Genomic DNA, 24,053 nt, shown 5'->3' with positions numbered 1-24,053 from the left:
TGTGGCCTTTTTTTTTTCTCTTACAAATTCCTGTTGTCTTTCAAAGCAGAGTATATTTTTTGTGTGTGACAACACATACAATTTAAAGAAAATGAGCAAGGGTGAGCCTACCGCCCATGCCAAGGAATTGATCTTCACCCCCAGGCTCCTCCCCGTGTGCCCTTGGGGACCGAGCCTCCCCTGCCCCCATGGAGGAGGGAACTATGTTTTTAAAGCTGGAGCGAATCGCGTGCTTCACCCTCGTGAGGGGATCAGAACACAGCACCCCACGTGGTCCACTTGGGCACGAGGGGGTTCTGAGCAGATGACAGTGAGGCGGCAGCTGATGCAGGCAGAACTGCCTGCCCCTCCCATGTCTGCCTGGAGGGACACGCCTTGCCGATTGTGAGGTGAGCCCCCCCTGTCCTCAAGGGCTGCCCGTGTCCCTGGAGACAGAGTCAGCACCGAGCTGACAAACCAACCTGAGTAATAAAACCACCCTCCTATTCCGTTAGCCAGCCCCCGTGGCTCAGCTAGTGAGGAATCCGTCCATAATGCAGGAGACCTGGGTTCAATCCCTGGGATGGGAAGATCCCCTGGAGAAGGGGAAGGCTCCCCACTCCAGTATTCTGACCCGGAGAATCCCAGGGACCGTATAGTCCATGGAGTCGCAAAGAGGCGGACACAACCAAGCAACTTTCACTCTGTTCCATTAGTTTCCCCCCAAATAAAATTCCTCAGTATGTTTACCCAAGAAGCCCAAGCTCCCTTTTCTTTATCTTGTCATTTCTTGACAAATTTATTGCCTTTTATTAAAACGGCATATAAAACCCTGAGTCTGACCACCTCTTTGGGTCAGACTCTTTTTCTACAAAGGCCTCCAGGAACAAAAAAATACATAAATATTAGCACTAAATAAAAACTCTGTGCCTTTTCTCCTAACTTGCCTTTTGTTGATTTAACTTGCAGACCCCAGGAACTGAACCTAAGAGGGCAGAGAAAGGCTTCTTCCCTCCCCTGTGTGTTCACATCCTCGAACAGTGTGTTCAGTCTTGCAGGCTTTGCTCCTCACATAAAGTGATTGTACGTGTCATTTCTGGAGCTTGTTTCATTCAGCGGGTGTTAAGACGTTTCAAAAGCAGAGACATTACTTTGCCAACTAAGGTCCGTCTAGTCAAGGCTATGGTATTTCCAGTATGGATGTGAGAGTTGGACTGTGAAGAAGGCTGAGTGCCGAAGAATTGATGCTTTTGAACTGTGGTGTTGGAGAAGACTCTTGAGAGTCCCTTGGACTGCAAGGAGATCCAACCAGTCCATTCTGAAGGAGATCAGCCCTGGGATTTCTTTGGAAGGAATGATGCTAAAGCTGAAGCTCCAGTACTTTGGCCACCTCATGCGAAGAGTTGACTCATTGGAAAAGACCCTGATGCTGGGAGGGATTGGGGTCAGGAGGAGAAGGGGACAGAGGATGAGATGGCTGGATGGCATCACGGACTCGATGGATGTGAGTCTGAGTGAACTCCTGGAGTTGGTGATGGACAGGGAGGCCTGGTGTGCTGCGATTCATGGGGTTGCAAAGAGTTGGACACGAATGAGTGACTGAACTGAACTGACTGAACTGAAGACATTTTCATCACGAAATGAAATTTTCCAGTCTATTAACATTGCATGTTTTCATTTACGTCAGTCCTCATTCATGCCTTTTAACAGAGCTTTATAATTTTTCCACATCTCTCAATTTTATTCGGATTTGTTCTTAGAAACAGCGTTATTGTGAGGCTACTCTCCTTTAAGTACAAGCGCAGTTGTTTTTTATGAATGGGATTGCATCCAGAAAGCTTGCCTCATTTATCTGCAGGCCTGGGGACTGTCTGTAGACACAGATATTGGAATGTCTGTCTTCCTTTACGACCTTGGTGGGATGCCAGCCCTTGACAGTGAAGGACGCTGGGTCCACAAGAGGAAGGGGCTGGGCTTCCTGTCCCAGTGGTTCTGGGGCAGATCTCAGCCAGCCAGACACTAGGGTCTCCCTCGGATCACGGACCGCAGCTGCCGGTCCCCGACACCCCAGCCGTCGTCAGGGTCCCTCACATCTCACTAGAGTCTCTGTTTCAACAAATAACTTTGGAATCAGCTCTGCCAATTGGTTACCGTGGGGAGAACCAGACCAGTCCCAGTTCTTGGTTCACCAGGAGCACCCCCTTTGGTCACTGTGCGGCCTCCTTACTTACGTGTCCATCAGTCGTAAAATCCACTCCCCAAATGCCATGCTGTAAACAGCACCACCCGTGGAGAGAGCCCCAATTCAAGCACAAAAATGTTCATCTCATTCGCTCTGTGCTCCCGTCTCCCCCTTCTGTCCCCCAGACCCCCTGCCCTGCACCACATGGCCCCAGTGGTTGCAGAAGCCAGGCAGGTTCCTGCATCCGTGTCTAGTGTCAGCCAGTGGACCCGCAGAACCACACGTGCTACCGAGGACCCCTCTGGCCAGGGCCCCTCCGCCTCCCATCTCTCAGCCTCGGGGCGGGGGCTGCAAGCAGCACCCAGCCCCAGACATGCCCACGGCCCCCCGGGAGGCCAGGCCTGAGCTCCCCCCACCTCCAGGGTGTGTGCCAGCCCCTGCACACCCCTCCCCGCCGGCCACCACTCATCACTGGCTTCCTTCTTCTGGAAGCCGGCCTCTGCCTCCCTGTTCCCAGCCTGTCCGTGTGCACAGCCCCCCTGCCCTGCCCCCACGGCTCACTCCCGGGGGACCCACCTCACCCCTCGGCCTTGACGCCAAAACCCCACTGCCCTCCAGTGCTGCTGGCCACGAGACCCTGCCAGGAAAGCCACCCCGCACCCTCCCCTACTGTGAGCACAACACGTTCCAGGTTTATTTAAATAAAAATTTATAATTTATACAAGACTTTTTTCTTTAAACAAGGTTTTCTTTAAAAAAAAAATGTTACAGGAGAATTTTTTTTCAATTAGTTCTTCATACAGTACAATTCTTTTGTTGAACAAAAGTTACACTGGTAACGAGCATTTACAGAGTGAAAACAGACTCAAGCTTCAGACATAAAAAATGTTAACATTCATTCTAGTTCCGCGATTAGTCGCAGAAATTAAACGTCTGCCCAGATTTACACGATTCAGTAAAAACAACACAGGCTCTCACCGACAGGGCGTCTCCCGGGCCTGCGCCCTTCCCGGTGGAGGCCCCGGGCTTCCAGGCAGGGCCCGCCTCGGCTCCTGGTGGCCGCCCGCAGCACATGGTCAGTTTTCATCTCCCTTTCTCCTTGGAAGGGACTCAAACCGAGCCACGCGGCTGAAGACAGCAAGTCCGCTCCCCGCAGGGCCTCCGCCCCGGGCTTGGGGGCACACGCTGAGCACACAGTGGCCCTGGCAACACCCCCAGGTGTCGCCCCCGCTGTCGTCCTGGACCCAGTCCAGGGCCCACCCTGCCTGCCTCGGGCCCGGAGGGGGTCCCCACTGGCTGTGGACCCTCACCCAGCCCCTGAGACTTGGTCCACCTGCGCTGACCAGGGTCCAAAGCCCAGGCTGAGGGTGGGCTCCGCCTAAGTCTGTTCAAGGTCGACCTGCAGAATCACAAGATCCCAGTGCCAGGGGGACGGGGAGCCAGGCTGGCCCCGCACGTACGGTCTGGACCAGGGCATGTGCTTTGGGAGCTGGTGGGGGAGGCTCCCCGTGGGGGCAGGGGACCCCTCTGGGGGTGTGACCTGAGCAAGGCCACCATGTCACTCACCCGACCAGCAAATTAGGAGCAAAGGTAAAAATCACATCTGAAAAATGATACAAAAATAAGAACAGCTTGCTCTCTGTAAAAAATATAATCTTCTGTTTCTTCAAAAAACAACAATCCCAGTGACACCCGGGGATGCGGGACAAGCTGAGGGCCGGCAGGGCCCGTGGTTGGAAGTGTGCTCAGCAGCTCGGCGTGTCCATCCCCGAGGCCTCGGGCCAGTCCCGACGCCTTGCCGGCTTCTGATGCCAGGCCTGCGAGGACCCCACTCCCCTCCGCCTGGGGGCGCCCGGGTGCAGGCTGGCCTCTGGGCTCTGCTCTGTGCTGTTGCCAACGCTGGGCAGGCTCAGCACCTCTTACAACCCGCCCTGGGGGGGCCTGGGGCGCCCCCGTCCTTCCTGCTCCAGCCCAGGAGCCCCTCAGCCAGCTGGCCCTGCAGCCTGGGAGCCGGCACGAGCCCCGAAGCCCAGAGCCCCCCAAGCGGCTGTCGTCCTCGGCCTCTGCGCATACCCCCAAGGCTGATTGCGGGCCCCCGAGGGGCTGGCCGGCATCGTGCTCCCAACACGCGCGCGGGGGCCTCTTTGCAGGGCCGGCCCATTCACGGAGGCTGGCAGGGGCCCCCTCACACGTCGCGGGCGTCCCTCTCCATGGGGAGGCCCTGCGCGCTCCTCCTATGGCTTTGGTGCAGAAGAGCCGCTGGCACCTGGGACCGGGCTGGGCGGTCTCTGCCCTGCGGGGACCAAGGGGGTCCGGCCGTGCCTGGCGGCGGGGCCCATATGTCATTGTCCTTCCCGGTGGCCCCCGCATCCACGGGACGAGCCCTCGAGAGCCCCGACCCCTGCATGAAGGGGTCTACAAAACGCAGGGTCAACACAATGGAAATCACACATCCGGGGGGATTATTGCAAAAGATCATGAGGATGTCCGATTTTTTTTTTCCCACTACCAAACTGTTAAGAGAAAAGAAAAAGAAAACCTCCCAGCAGCGTCCAGGGGAGTCAGCACTAGCTGTCGCTGCCGGCGGCCGCCGCGGACGTGATCTTCATGTACTGGCTGAAGATGGTCTCGAACGCCTCGTCTCTGTGTACCATGGCGCCGAACACCAGCGGCTGGCGGGAGGGAGCAAACAGGCGCAGGCGGGAGTCTACACAGGCCAGGGCCAGCGGGGCCAGGTCACGCAGGCAGACCCCACCCCCAGCCCACCCCACCCCGGGGCCCGGCCAGCACCTTTACCTTCTGGGTCGACGGCGTGGACACGGCAATCCCCATGCCCGACCCCGGCAGGACAGAGAGGACCTTGTACTGAAAGCAGGCAGTAGGCACGTCACCCTGGGGCTCTCCTGGGGTCAGCGCCACCCTCCCCGCACCCCAGGACCTTTTCCTCCACAGAGCCCCAGACGGCAAGACCCCCACGGGCCCAGGCCTCGCCAGCCAGAGAACTCAGGAGGACCGCGTGCCTGCGCAGACACCGCCCAGGAGCACAGCCCGACGGTCCACACGGCCCCGCGCTTCGCTCTGACCGACCCCGCTCCCGGGGTGGCCCCCCGATCCTGAGATGGGCATGGCACCCACCTTCTGGATGTCCGTGATGTCCACCAGTTTGATGACTTTGTTCCTCTTGGAAGAGCCGGACTTGGAGCTTTCGAAGCACAGGTAACTACGGGGGGGTCGGGGAGTAGACAGAGCCCAGCACATGAACCAGGAAGCCCACGCCAGCAGCTGACCCGCAGCCCAGACACGGGGCCCCCCTCACTGGCCGAGACATGCCGGCTTCCTACAAATGGTTTCGCTTTTACAGAGTCCTGTGGCTTCTTGAGTCTGAAGCCCAGCACTCCCACCGAACCCCACTCACGGTCCCGCAAGGAGCCCCGCGGGGCGCCCTGCGGGAGACGTGTGCACCCGCGGCCCAGTGGGGTCTGCCGGGCCAGAAGCTCCAGCAAGCGGGGAGGGAGGGAAGCATGATCCTCGGCGGGGTGTGGGGAACGAGGTGGCCAGGGGGCCCCCCAGGCTGAGACCAGGGCCTCCTCCCCACCCCCCACCCCCGCAGGGCAGCTGGGCCACCTCGTCCCAAACGGAGATGAACAAGGAGCCTGCCGGCCCAGGCCAGGGAGGGGGTTCCTGCCACATGACGAGCACGGCAGACCAGGGCACCCCAGGTTATGGCATGCCGGACTCCAGGGCTGGAGCCCAGTGGCTCTGGGCGGCTCTGGGCAGGTGCTGGACCGGGAGGATGCCTGCTCAGACCCCGGCCGCGCCCGGGGCCGTGCCCACCTGCGCCCCGCCCACGGCTCACTCACTTCTCCGTCACGTACAGGACCCCGTTTCTGATGTAGTCAGTCGGCATCTTCCGGTCCCGGTTTATCAAGCAGCACCGCCAGCCGTTCTCACACACTAACGGGGACAAAGCCGGACAGGACTTGGTCAAGACGTTCCCCCGGAGATGCGCGCCCCGGACTCACGCTGGGAGCGTCAATGCTGGCTTCTCGGGAACGTCCGATGCTTGCGCTCCACCATCAGAGAAACCCGCGGGGCTGGGGGCGGCGGGGGCTGAAGCTGTGGGAAATGGGCGCCCCTTCCCAGTGAGTGGGCAGGGGCGTGAAGGCAAAGCCTGGTTTAAACAGTTCCAACTGGGCCACGGCTCTCAGAGCGCACAGGTCAAGGTCCAGGTCAGGAGGAAGAGGGCTCGGGAGAAGCTCAAGGCTGAAGCTTTGTAAAGGTCTTCCGCCGGCCGAGGTCACACACGACAGAGGCCACAACATCTAAGCCGCCCTGCCCATGCCTGCTTGCCTTTCTGCTGCCAGACCGCCCGCCGCAGATGCGCCTGGCCGCTCCAACCTCTGGCCCAGGGGGCCCTCCCCCAGCCCCCACGGCCCGTCCCTGCCTTTGGGTCCCAGCACCGGGGTGGGCGAGCTGCCGGCCTGACCACGGGCTCAGCACACACGTACCCGCCAGCGGACGCTCATTCTCCGTCAGGTTGAAGATCTCGTGGAAGTTGCCCTTCTTGGCGCCATGCAGGCGGCCAACATCCTCGTCCCTGCTCAGGCCAGCAGGTGCGCTGGACACACAGCTCCGGGAGGAAGCCGTCTGCAGCTGCGGAGGCCCAGGCGCCGGTGAGCGCCACCCGCCGAGGTGGGGGTGCACACGGTCGTCCCCCACCCCGGGCCCAGCTGCACACTTGGACAAAGGGAGAGGCAGGCACACCCAGGCGTGGGTGCACCCTGCAGGAGGGCCCCTGGGGGACCCGGTCCTCCTTGCCCCACAAGCCCCCCACCCTGTGCAGAGCAGCCTGGCTGCGAGGGGCCCCTTCTCACAACACCCCATCCCAGCCACTGAGCCAAGGCCGAGCCAGCTCGCGCAGTCAGCGCGGGGCTGGCCAGTGCTCAGCCCTGGGGCAGCTCATAGCCACGCTGCGGACACTAGGCCAGCCGAGGCCCCAGCCACTGACTACTCAGACAGTCAACCACAGCCACACACAGCCCCCCACACCAGGCCGGCCGAAGCCCCAGCCACCGAGAGCGACATCAGTCAGTCAACCACAGCCACGCACAGCCAGCCACCCCGGGCCGGCCGAAGCCCCGGACACCGAGAGCAACATCAGTCAGTCAACCACAGCCACGCACAGCCCCAGGGCGGGAGGGGCACCCACATGGGCGCCGCACCTCGTCGCGTCCCGACAGCCGGCCTTCTGGGAGAGACAATACATACGACAGGAGGAGGGGCGGGGGCCGCGCGACCCAACGTCACGACCACTGCTGAGTGAGCTGCGTGCTGAGACACACGGGCCACAGGACGCCCAGCAGGGTCACCCTCCATCCCGGGAAGCCCGCCTCCCAGCTCTCTGGTTAAGACGCTTAGGGAGCCTGCTTAAGGTGGGCCTCACCCCTTGGGTCCACTTGGGTCTGTGTGACCAGAGCCCACCCATGGCTTCAGCGAGGTGTGTGCTGCGCACCTGGCCTGTGAGTTCAGAAACCCAACAAGCCTCGTGGTCCCAGAATCCAGGAAGCCTGGCCCGTGCTTGACCCAGAGCTTTCCTCCCACAGACAGAGACATCAAGGCATCACTGGACACCAAAACACAAGGCTGAAACCCGAGGTCACCTCCTCCAGGAAGCCCTCGTACACCTCCACCAGAGCCCTGCTGAGCCCAGCACCTCCCCACTAGTCTGAGACACCAAGAAAGCCAGCACGGCCAGCGTGCCGTCCACGTCCTGGCTCTGGACGCAACACCCGACGCCCACACAACCTTCCACCAGCCTATGCGCACCGAATGTGCCATCTCAGCCTCGCTGCCCGAGCCTCCGAGCCAGCGAGCAGGGACCAGGCCCTCCCGGGACTCCAACTTCCAGCACCCTGAACCCTCCTGCCTGGGGTCTGGGGGCCCACCTGGCTGGGCAGGGCCTGCTCCCCAGCCAGTCTGGATGGGCAGGGGTCCTTCAGGTGGGTGGGGACCTCCGCCAACAGCCGTCCCCTGCCCAGGGCTGTCTGGCCCTGGGATAGTCACCCTGGACCTTTGGGACAGTGGAGCCGGTCACGGGGAATCTGCCCCACGGCTGTTTCATTTCTGGGTTCCCCGAGATCAGCGCCTCCCCAGGAGCGGGTGCGAGGCACAGCGGGGCGGGCAGGCAGGCCGCCCCAGCCGGCACGTGGCCTACCCTGCGCGACAGGGCGGTGCTGGAGCGCTCCTTGAGCTGGGGGTCCGTGGGGAGGCTCTTCCAAATGATGTACGGAGTGTCGTACTTGGCTCGCAGCCTCGGGCAGCGTTTGAAGATAAAATCAATAAGAAAAAACTTGATTCCGGCGTAGAGGCCTGGGGGGCAAATGAGGTCCCGTCTCAGCAAGACCCTGAGCCCCGCCCGAGCGGCCAGCATGCAGTCCCCGCCCTGCCTGGGGGGCCCAGTGCTCCCTGGAGGGCCTCCCGGGGCCCAAATGCAGGACGGTGGCCCTGGGAGGGGGATACACAGGGCAGGGAAGGGACCCCAGCTGAGAGGGAGGCCTCTGCTGGGTACTGTTATCTCAAGCCTAGAGATGGCTCAGGCCAAACGATAAACTGTCCCTAAAAGGAGCCAACCAAGCAGAACCATGAGTCACCGTCCTCCGAGGGGACGTGAGCAGGACTTTGGGGGACCCCTCCCCAGCCTGCCTGCCCCCGCTCACGCACCAAGGACGGGCCCAGCGCCAGCTCCAGGCAGGGCACGCCTGGGCCAGGAGAGCCCCGGGCCTGGGGGTCGCACCTGGGGAGGGGGTGTGACTTCCCGGGGTGGGGGTGTGGGCCTGGGCTAAGCAGGTGGGTCACTTCAGGACCCTGACCTTGGCTCTGGGGCAGTCTCTCCACACCCGTGCCCCCCTCCCTCTCCAGCTACAACCCCCACACCGGGCGCTCAGCATCTGCACCCACCAGGAACTTCAGGGACAACCCCAACCATCACAGCCCCCAGCCCACAGCTCCACACCCAACTCAGCCCATCAAGCCAGGATCCACAGGCCTCCGCGTTCCCCACCAAGCCCCCTCCCAGCCTCCGAGGGGCCTCTCTGGGTACCGCTGTGGCCCTGCCAGGCCACTGCCTGGTCCCCCCCCATCTCCCATCTCCCTGCCACCCTGGACTCCAAGCGCAGCCTTGTTCTCTTGGAAACTCAACCTATGACCATGCGGTTTGAAATGCGGGCAGGGGCGGGTCCTGTACTCTGCACACCTCCCCACCCAGGATTAAACACTAATGCCCCCCACCACTGCCCCTCCCACCTCCCTGGAGGTACTGAACAGCCCCACCTGGCCCCTCAGGGAAAAACTGACCCCTGCTCCACCCCAGCCCACCCTCGCAAACCCTGACAGCTATGCTTTGCAAACCCGCCTGGACCTGAGCACACCCCAGACTCACTTCACCCCGGCCCAGGGACGTCCTTGACGCACCCAAAACACACCTCATTACTGTGCCTCTTCCAGCCCCAGCTCAAGTCCCTACACCCGACCCAGGACCTGAGGCTGCCTGTCCACAGCCCCACCCCTACGCCGGCTCCTACCCGAGGCTCGCCTGCCCCCATCACACTCCTGTACCCTTTGACCTGTCGCCCTGACCCTGGGAGCCCAGGAGTGCTCACAGAGAACCATGGCAGACACCCAAGTCCCACAGGCCTGGGGTCCACCAGCCTTGCCTGCCCGGAGAGCAGAGGACGGGCTGGATTCGAGAAACCGAGATCTCATCTTTCTAGGTTGGATGGACTCCATGTCTCCCGAATGCAAAGGTTCTGATGGAAAGCCACTGGGGGGAGTGGGGGAGGGAGGCGAGGGCATGAGCTGCCCGCCCGAGGGCCGCGGGGGGGTCGGGGGTGGGGGGCGCGTCCTAGGGGGCAGGTAGGGGTCGGGGGGATGGCGTCCTGGGGGCGCAGGTGGGGGTCCGGGGGTGGGGGGCACGTCCTGGGGCGCAGGGCCCCGGCCCCCGCATGGGTCAGAGGGCCGGATGCCAGCAGCTCCTTACCCAGGGCCAGCCCCACCAGGCGGAAGGGGAAGAAGCAGGAGGCGAGGAAGGCGGCCCACAGCGCCACGTACAGCTTCTGGGTGGTCTCGGGCTGGACCCACATGAACAGGCTGGAGGGAGAGGGCAGGCTCAGAGCGGGCGCGCGGACCCTGGTGAGGCGGGCCCTGGGGCACGACTTACTTCTTGATCTTTTCCAGGATGTCTGCCATCTTGCCGAAGAGGTTCTGTGTGAAAACGGAGCTGCAGTCAAGCAGAGACGCCGGGGCCGCACGGCGACGCTGCAGACGGCCAGAGGCCCCACGGGGCCCCACGCTCCTGCCCAGCTGTGCCCAGGCCCAAGGCGACGGGGAGCACCCTGCTCAAGACAGGGACCAGGCTCCATGCCCTCCCAGGAGCTCGCCCGGGGCGCCGGTCAGGAGGGGCTCCTCCCACTGGGGCACTGGAGTTCCGGGGGCCCCCCACCCCCAAGTCCAGCAGCAGGTACCTGGGCTTTCTGGGCGACGTCCAGCACGAGCTGGAACTTTTCAGACACGGTCAGGTCTTCCTTCGGAGGCTCCTTCAGTCAAAGGAGAAAGAGAATTTCCACTGAAATTTAACAGTTCAGAGAAGTTACCGACGTTAAACAGGACGAGGTCTCCCAGCCCGGGGACCGGGGTCTCTGCCGCCCAGACAGAGGGACGGGCGTCCCTGGGGGGCCCAGCCCGAGGGGGCGGCACAGGCACCTGTTCCTGTTGACGCCCCCGTGGAGCCCGAGAGACAGGGAGCAGCCCCCCCACCCAACTGCTGCCCAAACAGGCTGCCTTCAGAGGGGCACCTGTCACCACAGAGGCCCCGGCCCAGCCCCGACTTCACAGGCACAGGAACCAAGGCCCCACCGGGAACGCCTGACCTCGTCCAGCTGGCCTGAGCTCACTCAGCAAGAACCTCCCAAGGACTTCTGGGTGCCAGGGTCAAAGGGCGCGGGCCCACCTCCCCTGACGTGTCCCCCACCTGCCCCATCTACGTGGCCCTGCAGACCCACCGTGTCCTGCACCCTGCCCTGGTCTGTGCTCAACCCCCAGGGGCTGCTCAAACACCCCGCAACGCCCGTCGAGGCACCGCGGCTTCCCCCCAGCCCGTGCCCGGCGGTTCTGCCCCTCAGGCCAGGGTCCCCCGAGGAGCAGGTGGGCAAACTGTCTGCAAAACGCCAGAGGGCAAGCACGGGTGCGGCTGCAGGCCTGACGTCTGTCACGGCTGCTGCAGCCCCAGGAGAGTCATCGCGTAAATACGTGGGCGTGACAGAAACCAACAGAACTATTTACAAGAGCAAGCGATGGGCCACGGGGAGCTCTGCTGACCCTGCTCTGCACGTCCACTGCTCCAGCCCACTCACCGCCCACCTCCCTCCTCGGGACTGTGGGGAGCGGCTCCTGGGGCCCCCCTTGCTGCCTCCCTCCTCGGGACTGTGGGGAGCGGCTCCTGGGCCCCCCTTGCTGCCTCCCTCCTCGGGACTGTGGGGAGCGGCTCCTGGGCCCCCCTTGCTGCCTCCCTTCCGAGCCACGTCCCAGCTGAGCCAGGCCAGGCCAGGGTGACCTGCTTCCCATGCAGCCAACCCCAGGCCAGGGAGGGGCGCTCAGGGCGTCAGCCGGGGAGGGCCTCAGGTGGGGGTGGCCGGCCGTCCCCTCTCTGACCGCTCCCCGCCGGGCAGGGCTCCCTGCCGGCACCCACGCAGCCAGCCCTGGGGGCCTCAGGGCACCTGCACCCTCCCACACAGCCTGACCCCGCGAAGGAGCCCCCTCCCGGGACTTACCACCACTTCGGACACTTCGGGCACGATGCTCCACTGTATCCTCCAGCCCCTGGTGAACGGAAGACAACGCACCCTTACCAGAGCATCGTCTGCAGGCAGTGGGTGCCCAGGGACGACGTCGCGTCACCAGCCCTGTGCGCCCAGCCGGGAAGCATCCCCTGAAATGCTGGCCGTGGGGACAGGAGCCTCCGAAACACCCGGACATCTGCCCAGACCCACCAGGCTCCTCCTGGGCTCAAGAGCAGACAACCTGGGCCGCCCCCACCAACCCCGCCCTGGGAGCCCTCTTGGGCAGGGAACACGTGCAGGAGCACCCAGAGGGGAGGGGCCTCCCAGAATAAGTCGGGCGACAGCGGCAAGGGCTTCAGGAGCCATGCCAGTCTGGGCATGGAGAACCCTTTCGTAAGCAATTAAAGGTTTGCTTTTTCACCAAGAAGCATTTTCCAGTGAAGCAACTTAGGCAAGCACAGAGAAGCACCTAGAAACACATGGGTGAGCTTCTGAACGGCTGAGAAAAACACGGGAGGCGGCGCCTACTCAGGCCTGACATGGAACTGGGTTTCATTCACTCTTTGGGGCGACCTCAGGGCCACACAGACCCACTCAGGCCGGCTTCCAACATGGCCCCCCACCTCAGCCTCGAGAGGAAAGGGGGTGCTCAGAGGGCGGGCAGGCCCTGGGCTCGAGGGTCGCTCAGTCCCGGCGCCTCTGCGGCGTGAGCTGGAACCCTGAGGACACAGCCTCTGCAGCTCCATCGACCCCCGCACTGGGATGTCACTGTTTGGGGTGGGGGGTACTTTCCTGCCTAAACGCGGTACAATCAGAGGAGGGGCCAGAGTCACCCCAAAGCTGTAGCCCACTGGCCGCCCACAGCAAAGAGCTGCTGGGGTTTGGTTATTACTCTGCCAGCAAACCCTCCTCCAGGAGTCCAGGGACTGCAGGGAATGTGTGTGAGTGTGAGCCGCTCAGTCGTGTCCCACTCTGTGTGACCCCATGGACTGTGGCCCACCAGGCTCCTCCATCCATTGGATTCTCCAGGCAAGAACGCTGGAGTGGGTTGTCATGCCCTCCTCCAGGGGATCTTCCTGACCCAGAGATCCAACCCTGGTCCCCCGCGTTGGAGACAGACTCTTTACTATCTAAGTCACTAGGAAAGCCAGAACAAGCTCCCAAAATGCCAGCGTGCAACACAGGGCCAGCTGCACACGTGAGGCGGGAGACGGGGCAGCCTTGCACACGAGACTCCCCACACACCTACCTGGCTATGAGGTAATTGAGGGACAGCCTCAGAATCGCAAGGAACAAGAACATGGGGATGGCCCAGCCGTGCCACACGGCGTTCATGTACACCTGCGGGTGCGGGAGGGGCAGACGGGGGCAGCCAGGTGACCGGCCAGGCTCCTCCCCCAGCCCGCCTGGAAAGCCGGCCACGGGTTCAGCCCAAGACCCCTCCCCAAGGAAACTGCCGTGGGGGTGTTTCTGGGCACAGGGAGCCCACGGGCCAGTCCCTGGCTGCACCCAACAGCACCTCGCTAGTCCTGACGACCCCATAGAGCTGCCCGGCACAGCAGGCTGGGTCCCCTGGGAAACCCTGGGGTAGGGTGCATGCCCCCCAACCCCAAGGGGAGGACAGCTACCATACCCTCAGGGAGCACAGCCCCCACCCCTCGGGGAGCACAGCCCCCACCCCGTGGGAGCACAGCCCCCTCCCCACGGGGCACACACCCCCTACTCCAAGGGGAGCACACCCCACCCCTCGGAGAGTACACATCCCACCCTGTGGGGAGCACACCCCCCCACCCCATGGGGAACACAGCCCCCACCCCTCGGGGAGCATACTCCCCACTCCAAGGGGAGCACACCCCACCCCGAGGGGAGCACAGCCCCCATCCATCAGGGAGCACACCCCCAACCCCTCAGGGAGCACACCCCTGCACTCCACAGGGAGCAGAGTCCCCACCCTACGGGGAGCACATCACCCACTCCATGGGGAGCACACACCCCCACTCTGGAGGGAGCACAGTCTCCACTCTGTGGGGAGCACATCACCCATTCCATGGGGAGCACATCACCCATTCCATGGGGAGCACACACCCCCCACTCCGCAGGGAGCACTCACGGTGAAGGCGATGGCAGATGTGTAGATGGAGTACCAGTCAGATAAGGCAGAGAGGTTCTTCACAAAGCTGGTGACGGGCTTGGCGCCGCGCTCTGGGGACAAATCAGACCACACAGTCAGGCCAGCACTCACCCAGCCCTCGGACACACCTAGTGGTCTGGCTGCTGCACCAGCTGGAGGCAGGGGATGGGGGGGCGTGGAGGGAAGGCGGCACCAAAAGGAGCCAGGTGAACCACAGCTGGCACGGCCCCGGTGGCCTGGCCCCGGCTGCTCTGCAGTGTTCCTCTCCTCTGCCCTGGCCGTGTGTGGACGGGGTTCTGCTCCTACACCGCAGGCCCTGACAAGCATCTGGGGGAAGCACCACGTTTCGCTGGGGGTCCCAGGCCTGGAGGGAAACCCTGCTTCCGGCCCTGGGCCAGGGGCAGACAGACAGACAGACGGGGTGGGCCTGGGACATACCTCCCACGGCCTGAGGAAGGGGGCGGGGAAGTCTTGAAAACTGTTCTTGTGGAAGAAGCCCAGCCCAGTGCTGGGGTGGCCCTGCCCCACACACAGCCCAGCCCCGACAGCACACGCAGCAGAGCCAAGCGGGTACTTACTAAGTCCACGCTGGGTACTTACTGAGCCTCCTCATGTTCTCGGTCAGCCTGAGAGGGACGGAGGGGAGGGGTGAGTGCCAGCACCCAGGCCCCGGCCCCACGGTGCTCCACGGGCGCTGGGGGAGACCCTGGGATATAGGAGCCACAGGCCCCCGGGGGGCGCACAGGGGGTGGGGCGGGCCCCATTTCCCACCCCGGCACCCCCCACCCCAGCCTCAGCCGGGCCTGGCCTGTGGGCACGTGCCCACCGTCCCCACATGGGGCCTGTCACAAGCCTGAGCAGCACGGCCACAGGGATTGGGGAACACAGCTGCGTGGCCGCCCCAGGGAGGACCTTCCCTCCGGCACGGCTGTGAGCCGGGCGCCGGGGGGCCCTGGGTGGTCCGGCTGTACCCCACCGCCCTGAGACCTCCGCCAGGACCCCACCTCCGGGCACTGAGGGGCTCCTCTGTCTCCACGGCACTCTCCTCGGGCTGGAACCGGAAGTCCTCCACGTACTCCCCGAACTTCTCATAGAACCACTTCTGGACCCGGGGGCACAGCCCCTGGCTCCGCCGTTCTGCAGGACGGTGGCAAGTCTCAGTGAGGGGCTCACAGAGAACTGGGGAGCGGGGTTCGGTGGGGGGTGCTCCCGGTGGGGCTACTGGGGCAGGTCCATGGCAGAACCAGGAGGAGCTCCGCGGACACTGGGGGTCCCCCAGGTTCCACACGCCGACCCCCAGCTTGTCGGAGGCTGTCCCCAGGGCAGGCGCCATCCAGGCAGGCGCTCAGCCCACTGAGGGGGCTGTGCTGACCTCCCCCCAGCCTGTACTGGCCACACTGGTTTGTCTGGGAAGGGGCCAGGTGGGCACTCGCCCCTGGACACCCCGAGCCTGAGGACCAGCCAGTGAGGGCGGTGCTCTGGTATGGGAGGGGGCAGCCCAGGGAGCAAAGTGGTCTCCGCCTTCGGAAAGCCACCCCATCAGAGAAAACCAGCTGAAATCCGGGGATGAGTCTGTCCCTTCAGGGGGCGGGGCGTGGAGTGGCCTGCAGGGGGCGCCATCCCCCCACAGTCAGAGAGGGACGCCGGGAGCGCAGGCGGCCTCGTGTCAGCTCGAAGGGACCGAGGCCTGGGGCTGACCCGAGGACAGCGCAAGGGCCATCAGACCACGGCCATCAGCGTGGACCTCGGCTTAAGGGTGGGCTCTGGGGGCAGGGGGCCTGGGGACCCCCGGGGGGCGCATGGAAAGACTCCCCATGCGCAAATGTGCAGGCGGCACAGCGGGGGGTCCCGTAGGGAAGGGGTCTCCCGTGCTCCTGGCCTAGAACCTGGGCTTCCGGCCATGAACCGTGAGGACCCAGGGCACTATGACCCACTGGACACCCGGCCAGCCTGGCAGCACGCCCAGCACCAACACCCTGGGGAAGGGGCAGCTCCCTCTCTGGAAGGCAGGCACACGGGCCCTGCACAGGGCAGGAGCGGGGCCGGGCCCACTCTGGTCCCCGAACTCGGCCCCCACCCGGAGGCCACCTGAGAGGCCTCCCCTCTCGGACGGCAGTCTCTGCATTTTTACCCGCAGAGGGCTCAACTGAGGGGTGGCTCTCTGAGCCCGGGCACGGCTTCCCATCAACGGTCAGCCTGCGAGGGTCCTGGGTCTGAGGCCACACAGGCCAGGGGCCGCCGCGGACCAGGCCCCTCCAGAGCCAGACGGAAGCCCGGTTCCCTCCCACACCATCCTCTTAGTGACAGCTCCAGAAAGGGCCCAGTGTGGATGCAGACAAGGAACATGAGCCCCTGGCAGGAAGAAGCGGGAGAGAAGGTTCTGTGTCCTGACCTGGAGTGGGGGGCTGCAGCACGCCGCCCACAGCCACCCCCAGCGCCCAGCCTCCGGAAAGGGGGCCCAGCTAGGGCCACGTGGCCAGAGTGACCACACGTGCCCTCCCTGGGGAGGGGGGCAGGGCGGGCAGAGCGGCCGCCTTGTGTTGTGCAAAACTACCTCCAGTTCCAATGGGGCAACTTGCACCTGCTACAGAGATCCCCCAGTGGGCAATCAGGGACCCCGCCGGGAGGGCGTCCTGCGGGTAAGCAGGTGCCTCCGGGCACAGAGCCACCGTCCCTGGCCACCCCCAGGCCTACCTGCTCCGTTATTGACCTGGGCTTGTCCTTTTGGGAGCTGCTGAGCTGGCGCCTCCTCGGCTCTTAAAGGGGGTGAGGGTTGGGGGGGAGGAAAAGCAAGATCTCTGTCAGTTCAAGACACGGCCCAAATCCAGGCTCAGCAAAGCCATGCCCAACACGCCGGTGCCCAGCCCTGCCCGCCCGGCTCCTTCTGGGGTCCTGACTGTCCCACTGAGACACGGGCTGAGGGCAGCGGGGCAAGCACAGAGCTGCATCCCTCATGGGCAGGCAGTGTGCAAACAAAGAACTCTTTCTTTCCTATTAACTTTGACCCATTTGTTTATTTACTGTTAGGCTCGGAATAAACAACTCTTATACCAAGTACTGAGTCTTCCCTGATAGCTCAGCTGGTAAAGAATCTGCCCACAATGCAGGAGACCCTGGTTTGATTCCTGGGTCGGGAAGATCCACTGGAGAAGGCAAAGGCTACCCACTCCAGGATTCTCGGGCTTCCCTATGACTCAGCCTGCAATGCAGGAGACCTGGGTTCGGTCCCTGGGTCAGAAAGATCCCCTGGAGAAGGGAACAGCTACCCACTCCAGGATCCTGGCCTGGAGAATTCCATGGACTGTACAGTCCCTGAGGGCGCCAAGAGTTGGACACGACTGAGTGACTTTCACTTTCATACTGATTCCTGGGCCCAGTGAAAAGGTACTTATCAACACACACACACTACAAGCACCACACAAGGCCACAGGCTGGGTGACCCCTGGCCGGCAGGCTGCACCCAGGGCCCAGCTTGGTCTGTGCCGAGCTCCCTGTCCTTGCAGTCTATCTCGCCGCACCTGACCACAGTAGTCCCCGGCCTTGGCGCCTCCCCGCGGCTCCCGTCCCCCTGCCGACTCCCGACCACAGCCCTGACTTTCAGCTGCAGGCCCTGATGGCCGGGCCCCCACTTCTCAGGCAGCGCCCTGTCCCTCAGGCAGCCCACCTGCCCCTCTTGCCCTGCAGTGGGCTTCTGACCCACCACTCTGCTGCTATGCTTCCCAGTCCAGCAGAGACCCCAGGACGTGGGGAAACTGGCACCCCAGGCAGACCTCAGTGGGACTGGGGGGCAGGGGCTCCCCCAGGACAGACAGTGGGGCCCAGAGCCCCTCAGCAGGTGCACACCCTCTGCATCCCGCTCTGTTCACACGACTAAGCTGTTTTTAATATTTATTTTATTTGGCTGCACCAGGTCTTAGCTGTGACATGCAAACTCTTAGTTGCCACATGTGGGATCTCGTTCCCTGACCAGAGACTGAACCTGGGCCCCTGCACTGGACCACCAGGGAGTCTCCCGCCGCACAACGTGATCTTACAATAGGGAAGAACCTTGTGTGTTTGACCACAAGTTAATCACTAAAAGGATGTTACCTATAAGCTTTAATTACACATAACAGCCCATTTCTCGGAACCGTGCCTCCCAGAGAATGAACTAAAATACTTTTGCTTAGGTCACAGGAACTCTCCGGACCAGGCCCACCTGTGAATGACTGCAGGAAGCAGAAATTCACACACCCGCTCCGGAAGCTGTGGGGAACCCGGGAGTGTCTGAGTTAGGTCCCTCCCCTTTTAGTATGAAAGGGGCCTGAATTCTAACTCAGGCAAGGTGGATCCTCGGGGGCACATGCCCACTCGGTCTCAATCTGTTGGCTTTCAGGATAAAATCATTACTTCTGCCCCAACAACCTGTCTCTCGATTACTGGCCTGTCGTGCGGTGAGCAGGATGAGCTTGGACTCGGGAACAACCCCAGTCCAACATTTCCGAGAACCGACCCGGTCTGCAGGTCCGTAACCACAAGCCGTCACGGCCACACGGTGCCGGAGCAGGACGCACAGTGGACCAGCTGGACCAGAGGGCAGGGCACACAGGGGCTGCGCATGCAGCCTCGTGAAGCGACGGACAGGGAGCCAGCAGACAGGCGGGCCCAGAGAAGAGAACCGCCGTCAAGGAAGAGGGGGTGAGGCCTCCACACCCATCCCTCCCAGTGGCCAGGCTGCCCAGAGGAACTTCCGTGCCCAGGGCAACTTCCGTGCCCAGGGCTCCTGAAAGACGGGGCTTTACTGGGAACGGAGCAGGGCCAGGGGACGCAGGGACTCCATCCTGAGCCCAGCTCCCTCTGTTCCCAGGCAGGGATCCAGGCCTTTGCCAGGACGGTCCCTGAACCGGCCAGGGGTCCCAGACATGGAGGCGCACCCAGGAAGCGCTGACGGCAGGCTCCCGGGGAAGGCCAGGCCCAGGCGTTCAGCTGGAGATGCACAGGCGCAGAGACACTCGGCGCAAAGCCACAGGCGGGCCTTGGTTCTGCGTGGCCACAGGCGGGCCAGGGGTCTCCGTCCGATGATACTGACCCCACACAATCACCCACTGAAACCAACAGGCAGGGGCCGAGCTCGCGGGGGCAGATGTGCGGGAGACCACACACCCCTCCAGAAGCTGGGGCAGGACACCTGCTGCCCCGCAATGGAGGGAGCCTGCAGGAGGAGGAGACGGTCCACGGCAGGCTGGCCCTGAGGTCGCGGCGGGCGCGCAGTGTGTAGGGAGGTGGCCAGCGGACAATGAGGGGCGGAGGGAGCATGGGAAAGCACCAAGGCAGGGTGGCAGGGTCCCAGGGCCTGGGAGCAACGGGCAGCCGAGACTGGGGGACGCAGGGCAGCCGTGGGGGCTCTGGGAGCCGCTCCGCAGCCCCGCTCCTCTGCGGCCCTCAGGGCTCAGCTGTGACTCCTCCCCATCCCCTCAGTGCGGAAAAGGAACACCCGCACCCCTTCCCAAACGAAGGCCCCAGGGCACAGGAGGGCAGCCACCTTCCCAAGACCACGGCTCACCATGGGCACAGGCAGGGCACAACCCGGAAATTCGGGGCCGGGCCCGCCGGCTCCGCCCACCCCGGGCCCTTGTGACATCGCTGAGGAGGCCTTGGAGGGGCACCCCCACTCATCAGAGGCCTCACTGAGGACCCCTGCCCAGGGCAGCGATACACACAGCCCCAGAGTAGGGAGGGCGACACGCCATGAGTGCTCCGTGAGAACAGGCTGGGGCGGGGGGACCGCAGGCCTCCTGGAGGGCTGAGACCTCACCTGGAGCGGGGAGACGGGGACAGCAGAGGCCACAGTGCACTGGGGGTCTGGCCGCCAGCATGAGTGGGGCCTCGGCTCGGAGACCCTGACCGCCAAGGGCAGCGCTACCTGGCTCTGCCAGGCCCTCCGGCCTCCCGCCCTGAACACAGACGCCCTCCCCGTCCCCCCCTCCCTGCCTCCTACCCCGGGGTGGTCCTCGCCTGCCCTCCCCACCTCCTCCCTGGGGTGGTCCTCGCCTGCCCTCCCTGCCTCCTCCCTGGGAGTGGTCCTCAGGCCCCCACCGCCTCCTCCCCAGGGGTGGTCCTCAAGGCCCCCACCACCTCCTCCCTGGGGGTGGTCCTCACAGCCCCCACCGCCTCCTTACCTGGCCTTCAGCACTTCCTGGACTTTCTGCTCTAGCTCCATCCTCCGCTGCCGCTCACGGTCCAGCTCCTGCCGCAGCATCTCCGCGTTCGTTTCCTCCCGCAGCTTCCGGAGCTCCTCTTCTGTGAGGGAGAGCAGCGAGGTGAGCGTCACGGGGCCTGTCCCGCCCCCACACAGAGGTGCCAAGGGAGCGCTCAGACACGGACGGCAGCTGCTGCCCAGCCCCATCCCGGGGGCGCCCCACAGCTGCACGAGTGTATCAACCGGAGCTCCTCGTACTCGGCCCAGTCATCGCAAGCTGAGGGCCTCTCTACTTGAAGAAGTAAACCAATTCAAGACAGAGGTACAGAAAGGCCCTTCATCGAACCCTCTCCAGGGGCAGGACCCCCTGAGGAAGGGATGCTGATGGTGCCTGGTCACCCACAGACACACACGCAGCATGGGCCATTCTGGGAGGCCTTGGCCACTGAGCAAAGCCCCTGCGAGGGGCAGAGAGCCCGCCGCTGGCTGCTGACCACCTGAGGACGGAGAGCAGGCAGATGAGAGAGACGGCAAGAGAACGAGCCGGTGCTCGAGAAAACCCTCACCAAGGTGCGCCTGAGTCAGGGCGTGGACGGACGCACAGAGGGTCAGGGGTCCCGGGGGGCAGCCCGGGGAGGCCGAGGCGGCAGGGCCTCTGGGTGAGTGAGCACATCCCCATTACGGGGTGGGACCAACGTCGTCGTGACAGAGTGACCTCGGGAGGAGGCAGGGGGTCAAGGGTCAGAGGAAGGAGGGGGGCCCACAGCCTGGGAGGAGGGGCAGGGCGAGCAGCTGAGGACACGAAGACACAGGGACCCCCCGGGGCCCCGCAGGAGCCCTGTCGGGGCACAGGGACCCCCGGGCCTCCACAGGGGCGCCACCAGGACGCAGGGACCCCCAGGCCTCAGCAGGAGCGCTGTCCTGCCCACACCCTGACTCTGGCCGTGACACTCACTCTGGACTTATGGCCTCTGAACTGTCAGGGAATCAATACGCTGTCTGAAGACCCCGTTTGTCAAAACCCGTTATGGTGGCGACAGGGAGCGGACCGCACGCACACGTGGGCGCACACGCTCCTCGGTGGACGTCGCTCGGCACCTACCCAAACTGGACACCCGCGACGACACCCAGACCCAGAGACGGCGGGCCCCGCAGCGGTCCCTGCCGCTCCCTGGCCCTCCACCCCGCCATGTCCCCGGAGCGGGGGGCACGGGCTAGAGTTCTAGCAGACGCGGCCTCCCTTTCTGGAGACTGCTGGGTGCAGACGGGTGTGTCCCGGTGGGCTCGGGAAGCTATAACGAAAAACCACAGGGTGGGTGGCCCAGACAGCGGACACTTGCTTCTCGCAGTCCTGGAGGCTGGACGTCAGGGCCTGGAGCTGGCAGACTTGACTCCTGGGGAGGACTTCCCTTCTGGCCTACGGACAGCTGCCCTCTTGACAGGGCACTCAGTGAGCTCTGGTGCCTCTTTCTCTGCTAACAGGGCACCAACTCCATCCTGGGGCCACCCTCGTGATCTCAGCTAACCCGAGCCACCTCCCAAGGGCCCACCTCCCTCCTCCACCTGGGGCTGAGGGCTTCCACATACAAATGCTAGAGGTGCAAACACTTGGTCCAGGACAAGGAATGAACTGGGGCTCTCGGCCAGGACAGTGTGCTGAAGGCCCACCGCTGGGTGCAGCCTTCCCGGGGTGTGGGCCCACACAAGTGAGGCCCTGACTCCCAAGCACCCTGGAGGGTGTACCTTGTCAGCCTCCTGACCCTGCAGGTGCTGCCTCCTCCAGGCCCTGTGAGCTCCGGCTGCCGGCCAGGCAGCAGGGGGACCCGGGCGCCCGGCCCCCAAACCCCACCAGCCGTGTCCATGGGGCCCCTTTCAACAGCTGCCAAGAAAACAGGGGGAGCAGCCCCCCGGACAGAGTAACGTGAACTCCGACAGCTGTGCCGCAAGGACAGCATGCCCTGGGCCGGGAGGCGGGCCGACGGCCAAGTCAACATGTCAGCCCGGGGCCAGGGCCACCAGAATGCTGGGGGCACCAAGGCTGCTAAACGGGTAGCACTGGGCTCCAGGGCCCAGCTGAGGGTCATCTCAGCGCCGCCTCTGCCCGGAAGTCAGCCCTGTGTGCGGCGAGCAGCGGCTGCGGTCTGGATAGTGGGTCACTGGCCACCCCAACCATGGGGCTGACCAGCTGCAAGGGAAACTCCACAGGAAAAGCCACGTGTGGACACGTTCCAAAAGGCATTCCTGAGACCTCAGAGTGTGACCGACTAGTTCCCCAGAGTCAGGGGAGAGGACTGGAGCCCAGGGACGGCCAGGACAGCCCTGAGATCTCGGCAGCGCCGGGGTGGCGGGGAGGCCTCTGCTGCCCTCGCTCCCGGTCTAGCCCATGCCACAGGGAGAACCTGCCCCTTCGGGGGTGCCCACAGTGGGCAGGAAGGCGAGGTGCCAGCCCACCTCCCACGGCGGGAGCTCATGACTCGCTAGATTGTGCCACCAGCCAGGGCTGGGACCCATTTGCTGGGTAAATATTTATACTCCAGGGGGCCTCCCTGCCTCTCCCACCGGGACCGCCCTGCTCTGGGCATACGGGGCTCAGCCGTCTTCAGTGCCCTGCGGAGAAGACCCCTGGGAGAAGACCCTCCAGACGAGGAGCCGGGAGGACTCCACGCCCACCGCCCAGGGAGCCGGCCCGCCCGCTCACGCTGCCCCTGGTTTCCCCAGAGGCCCCTTCAGGCCGGCTGGGAAGCAGGGTGGCCCCCGCACCACACATCAAGCTTCCCAAGGACCGTGGCCTTGTGGATGTGCACACCAGGCTGGCGAGAACCACCAGCGGTGCGGACAGCCGTAGTGGGAACTCATGAACAGCGGCAAGAGAGAGCGGCCGGCCGCCACCCGGGGGGCCGCCTGCATCCTGCACACCAGGCATGGGGGCCCCACCCCCACCCCCAGGCCTCAGCCACCCCCGCCTCCTACTGGGGACGCTGGGGACCCCGGCCATGAGGACTTGAGGGTGCTCAGATTCCCACCCGTGATGGACGTGCCCACAGGGCGCCCGCTGGGAGGTGGCGGGGGGACTCAGGTGACTGGGGGTCCAAAGCCCTGACACATGATCCGCCCAGGAGCCCCAGCCTCCACGGGGACCCCCACTCTGCCCCACACCAAGCCTGGTTGTGCCAAGAGGCCACTGTCTCAGATGCAACTCCATCAGCAAACACACGCTGGGCACGTGTCGCACACCCGGAGGCTCTGTCACAGTGGGGACGCTGCCGCCACGCAGTACCCACACCCTGCCCGCGGCGGGAACCCACCGGTGCCCCGGGCACGTGTGAACTGGCTCCAGTCCAGTCCAGTCGCTCAGTCGTGTCCGACTCATTGCAACCCCATGCACGCCAGGCCTCGCTGTCCTTCACCAGCTCCTGGAGCTTACCCAAATTCACGTCCATCGAGTCAGTGATGCCACCCAGCCATCTCATCCTCTGTCGTCCCCTTCTCCTCCTGCCCTCAATCTTTCCCAGCATCAGGGTCTTTTCCAATTAGTCACCTCGACTCATCTGGTGGCCAAAATATTGGAGTTTCAGCTTTAGCATCAGTCCTTCCAATGAGCACCCAGGACTGATTTCCTTTAGGATGGACTGGTTGGATCTCCTTGCAGTCCAAGGGACTCTCAAGAGAGTCTGCTCCAACACCACAGTTCAAAAGCATCAATTCTTCAGTGCTCGGCTTTCTTTATGGTCCAAGTCTCATGTCCACACA

General features: G+C 63.8%; 1 protein-coding gene across 8 annotated transcripts in view; it reads right to left on the bottom strand.

Moving 5' to 3' along the window:
- Positions 1 to 2,853: 2,853 nt before the first annotated feature.
- GRAMD4 (GRAM domain containing 4) overlaps positions 2,854 to 24,053 on the bottom strand; it is a 63,503-nt gene continuing 42,303 nt past the window's right edge. For 5 of the 8 annotated variants that reach the window (XM_069586193.1, XM_069586195.1, XM_069586196.1 and 2 more), the window contains exons 4-19: positions 20,284 to 20,404; positions 16,820 to 16,881; positions 15,130 to 15,262; positions 14,726 to 14,751; positions 14,105 to 14,196; positions 13,244 to 13,335; positions 11,986 to 12,034; positions 10,681 to 10,752; positions 10,377 to 10,420; positions 10,197 to 10,306; positions 8,376 to 8,530; positions 6,670 to 6,814; positions 6,022 to 6,115; positions 5,297 to 5,381; positions 4,958 to 5,026; positions 2,854 to 4,833 (exon numbers count right to left, since the gene is read on the bottom strand). In XM_069586193.1, the coding sequence (XP_069442294.1) occupies positions 4,729 to 4,833; positions 4,958 to 5,026; positions 5,297 to 5,381; positions 6,022 to 6,115; positions 6,670 to 6,814; positions 8,376 to 8,530; positions 10,197 to 10,306; positions 10,377 to 10,420; positions 10,681 to 10,752; positions 11,986 to 12,034; positions 13,244 to 13,335; positions 14,105 to 14,196; positions 14,726 to 14,751; positions 15,130 to 15,262; positions 16,820 to 16,881; positions 20,284 to 20,404 (1,454 nt within the window). In that variant the 3' untranslated portion in view covers positions 2,854 to 4,728. Of the gene's footprint in view, positions 4,869 to 4,957; positions 5,027 to 5,296; positions 5,382 to 6,021; positions 6,278 to 6,669; positions 6,815 to 8,375; positions 8,531 to 10,196; positions 10,307 to 10,376; positions 10,421 to 10,680; positions 10,753 to 11,985; positions 12,035 to 13,243; positions 13,336 to 14,104; positions 14,197 to 14,725; positions 14,752 to 15,129; positions 15,263 to 16,819; positions 16,882 to 20,283; positions 20,405 to 24,053 lie in introns of all 8 variants that reach the window. The other 3 variants (XR_011256228.1, XR_011256229.1, XM_069586194.1) reach the window with 3 other exon arrangements.

The sequence above is a fragment of the Ovis canadensis genome, chromosome 3 (genome assembly GCF_042477335.2).
Source record: "Ovis canadensis isolate MfBH-ARS-UI-01 breed Bighorn chromosome 3, ARS-UI_OviCan_v2, whole genome shotgun sequence".
Classification (NCBI taxonomy): Eukaryota; Metazoa; Chordata; class Mammalia; order Artiodactyla; family Bovidae; genus Ovis; species Ovis canadensis.
Note: the sequence above shows the minus strand (reverse complement) of the source record. Positions and strands in the feature narration are given on the sequence as shown.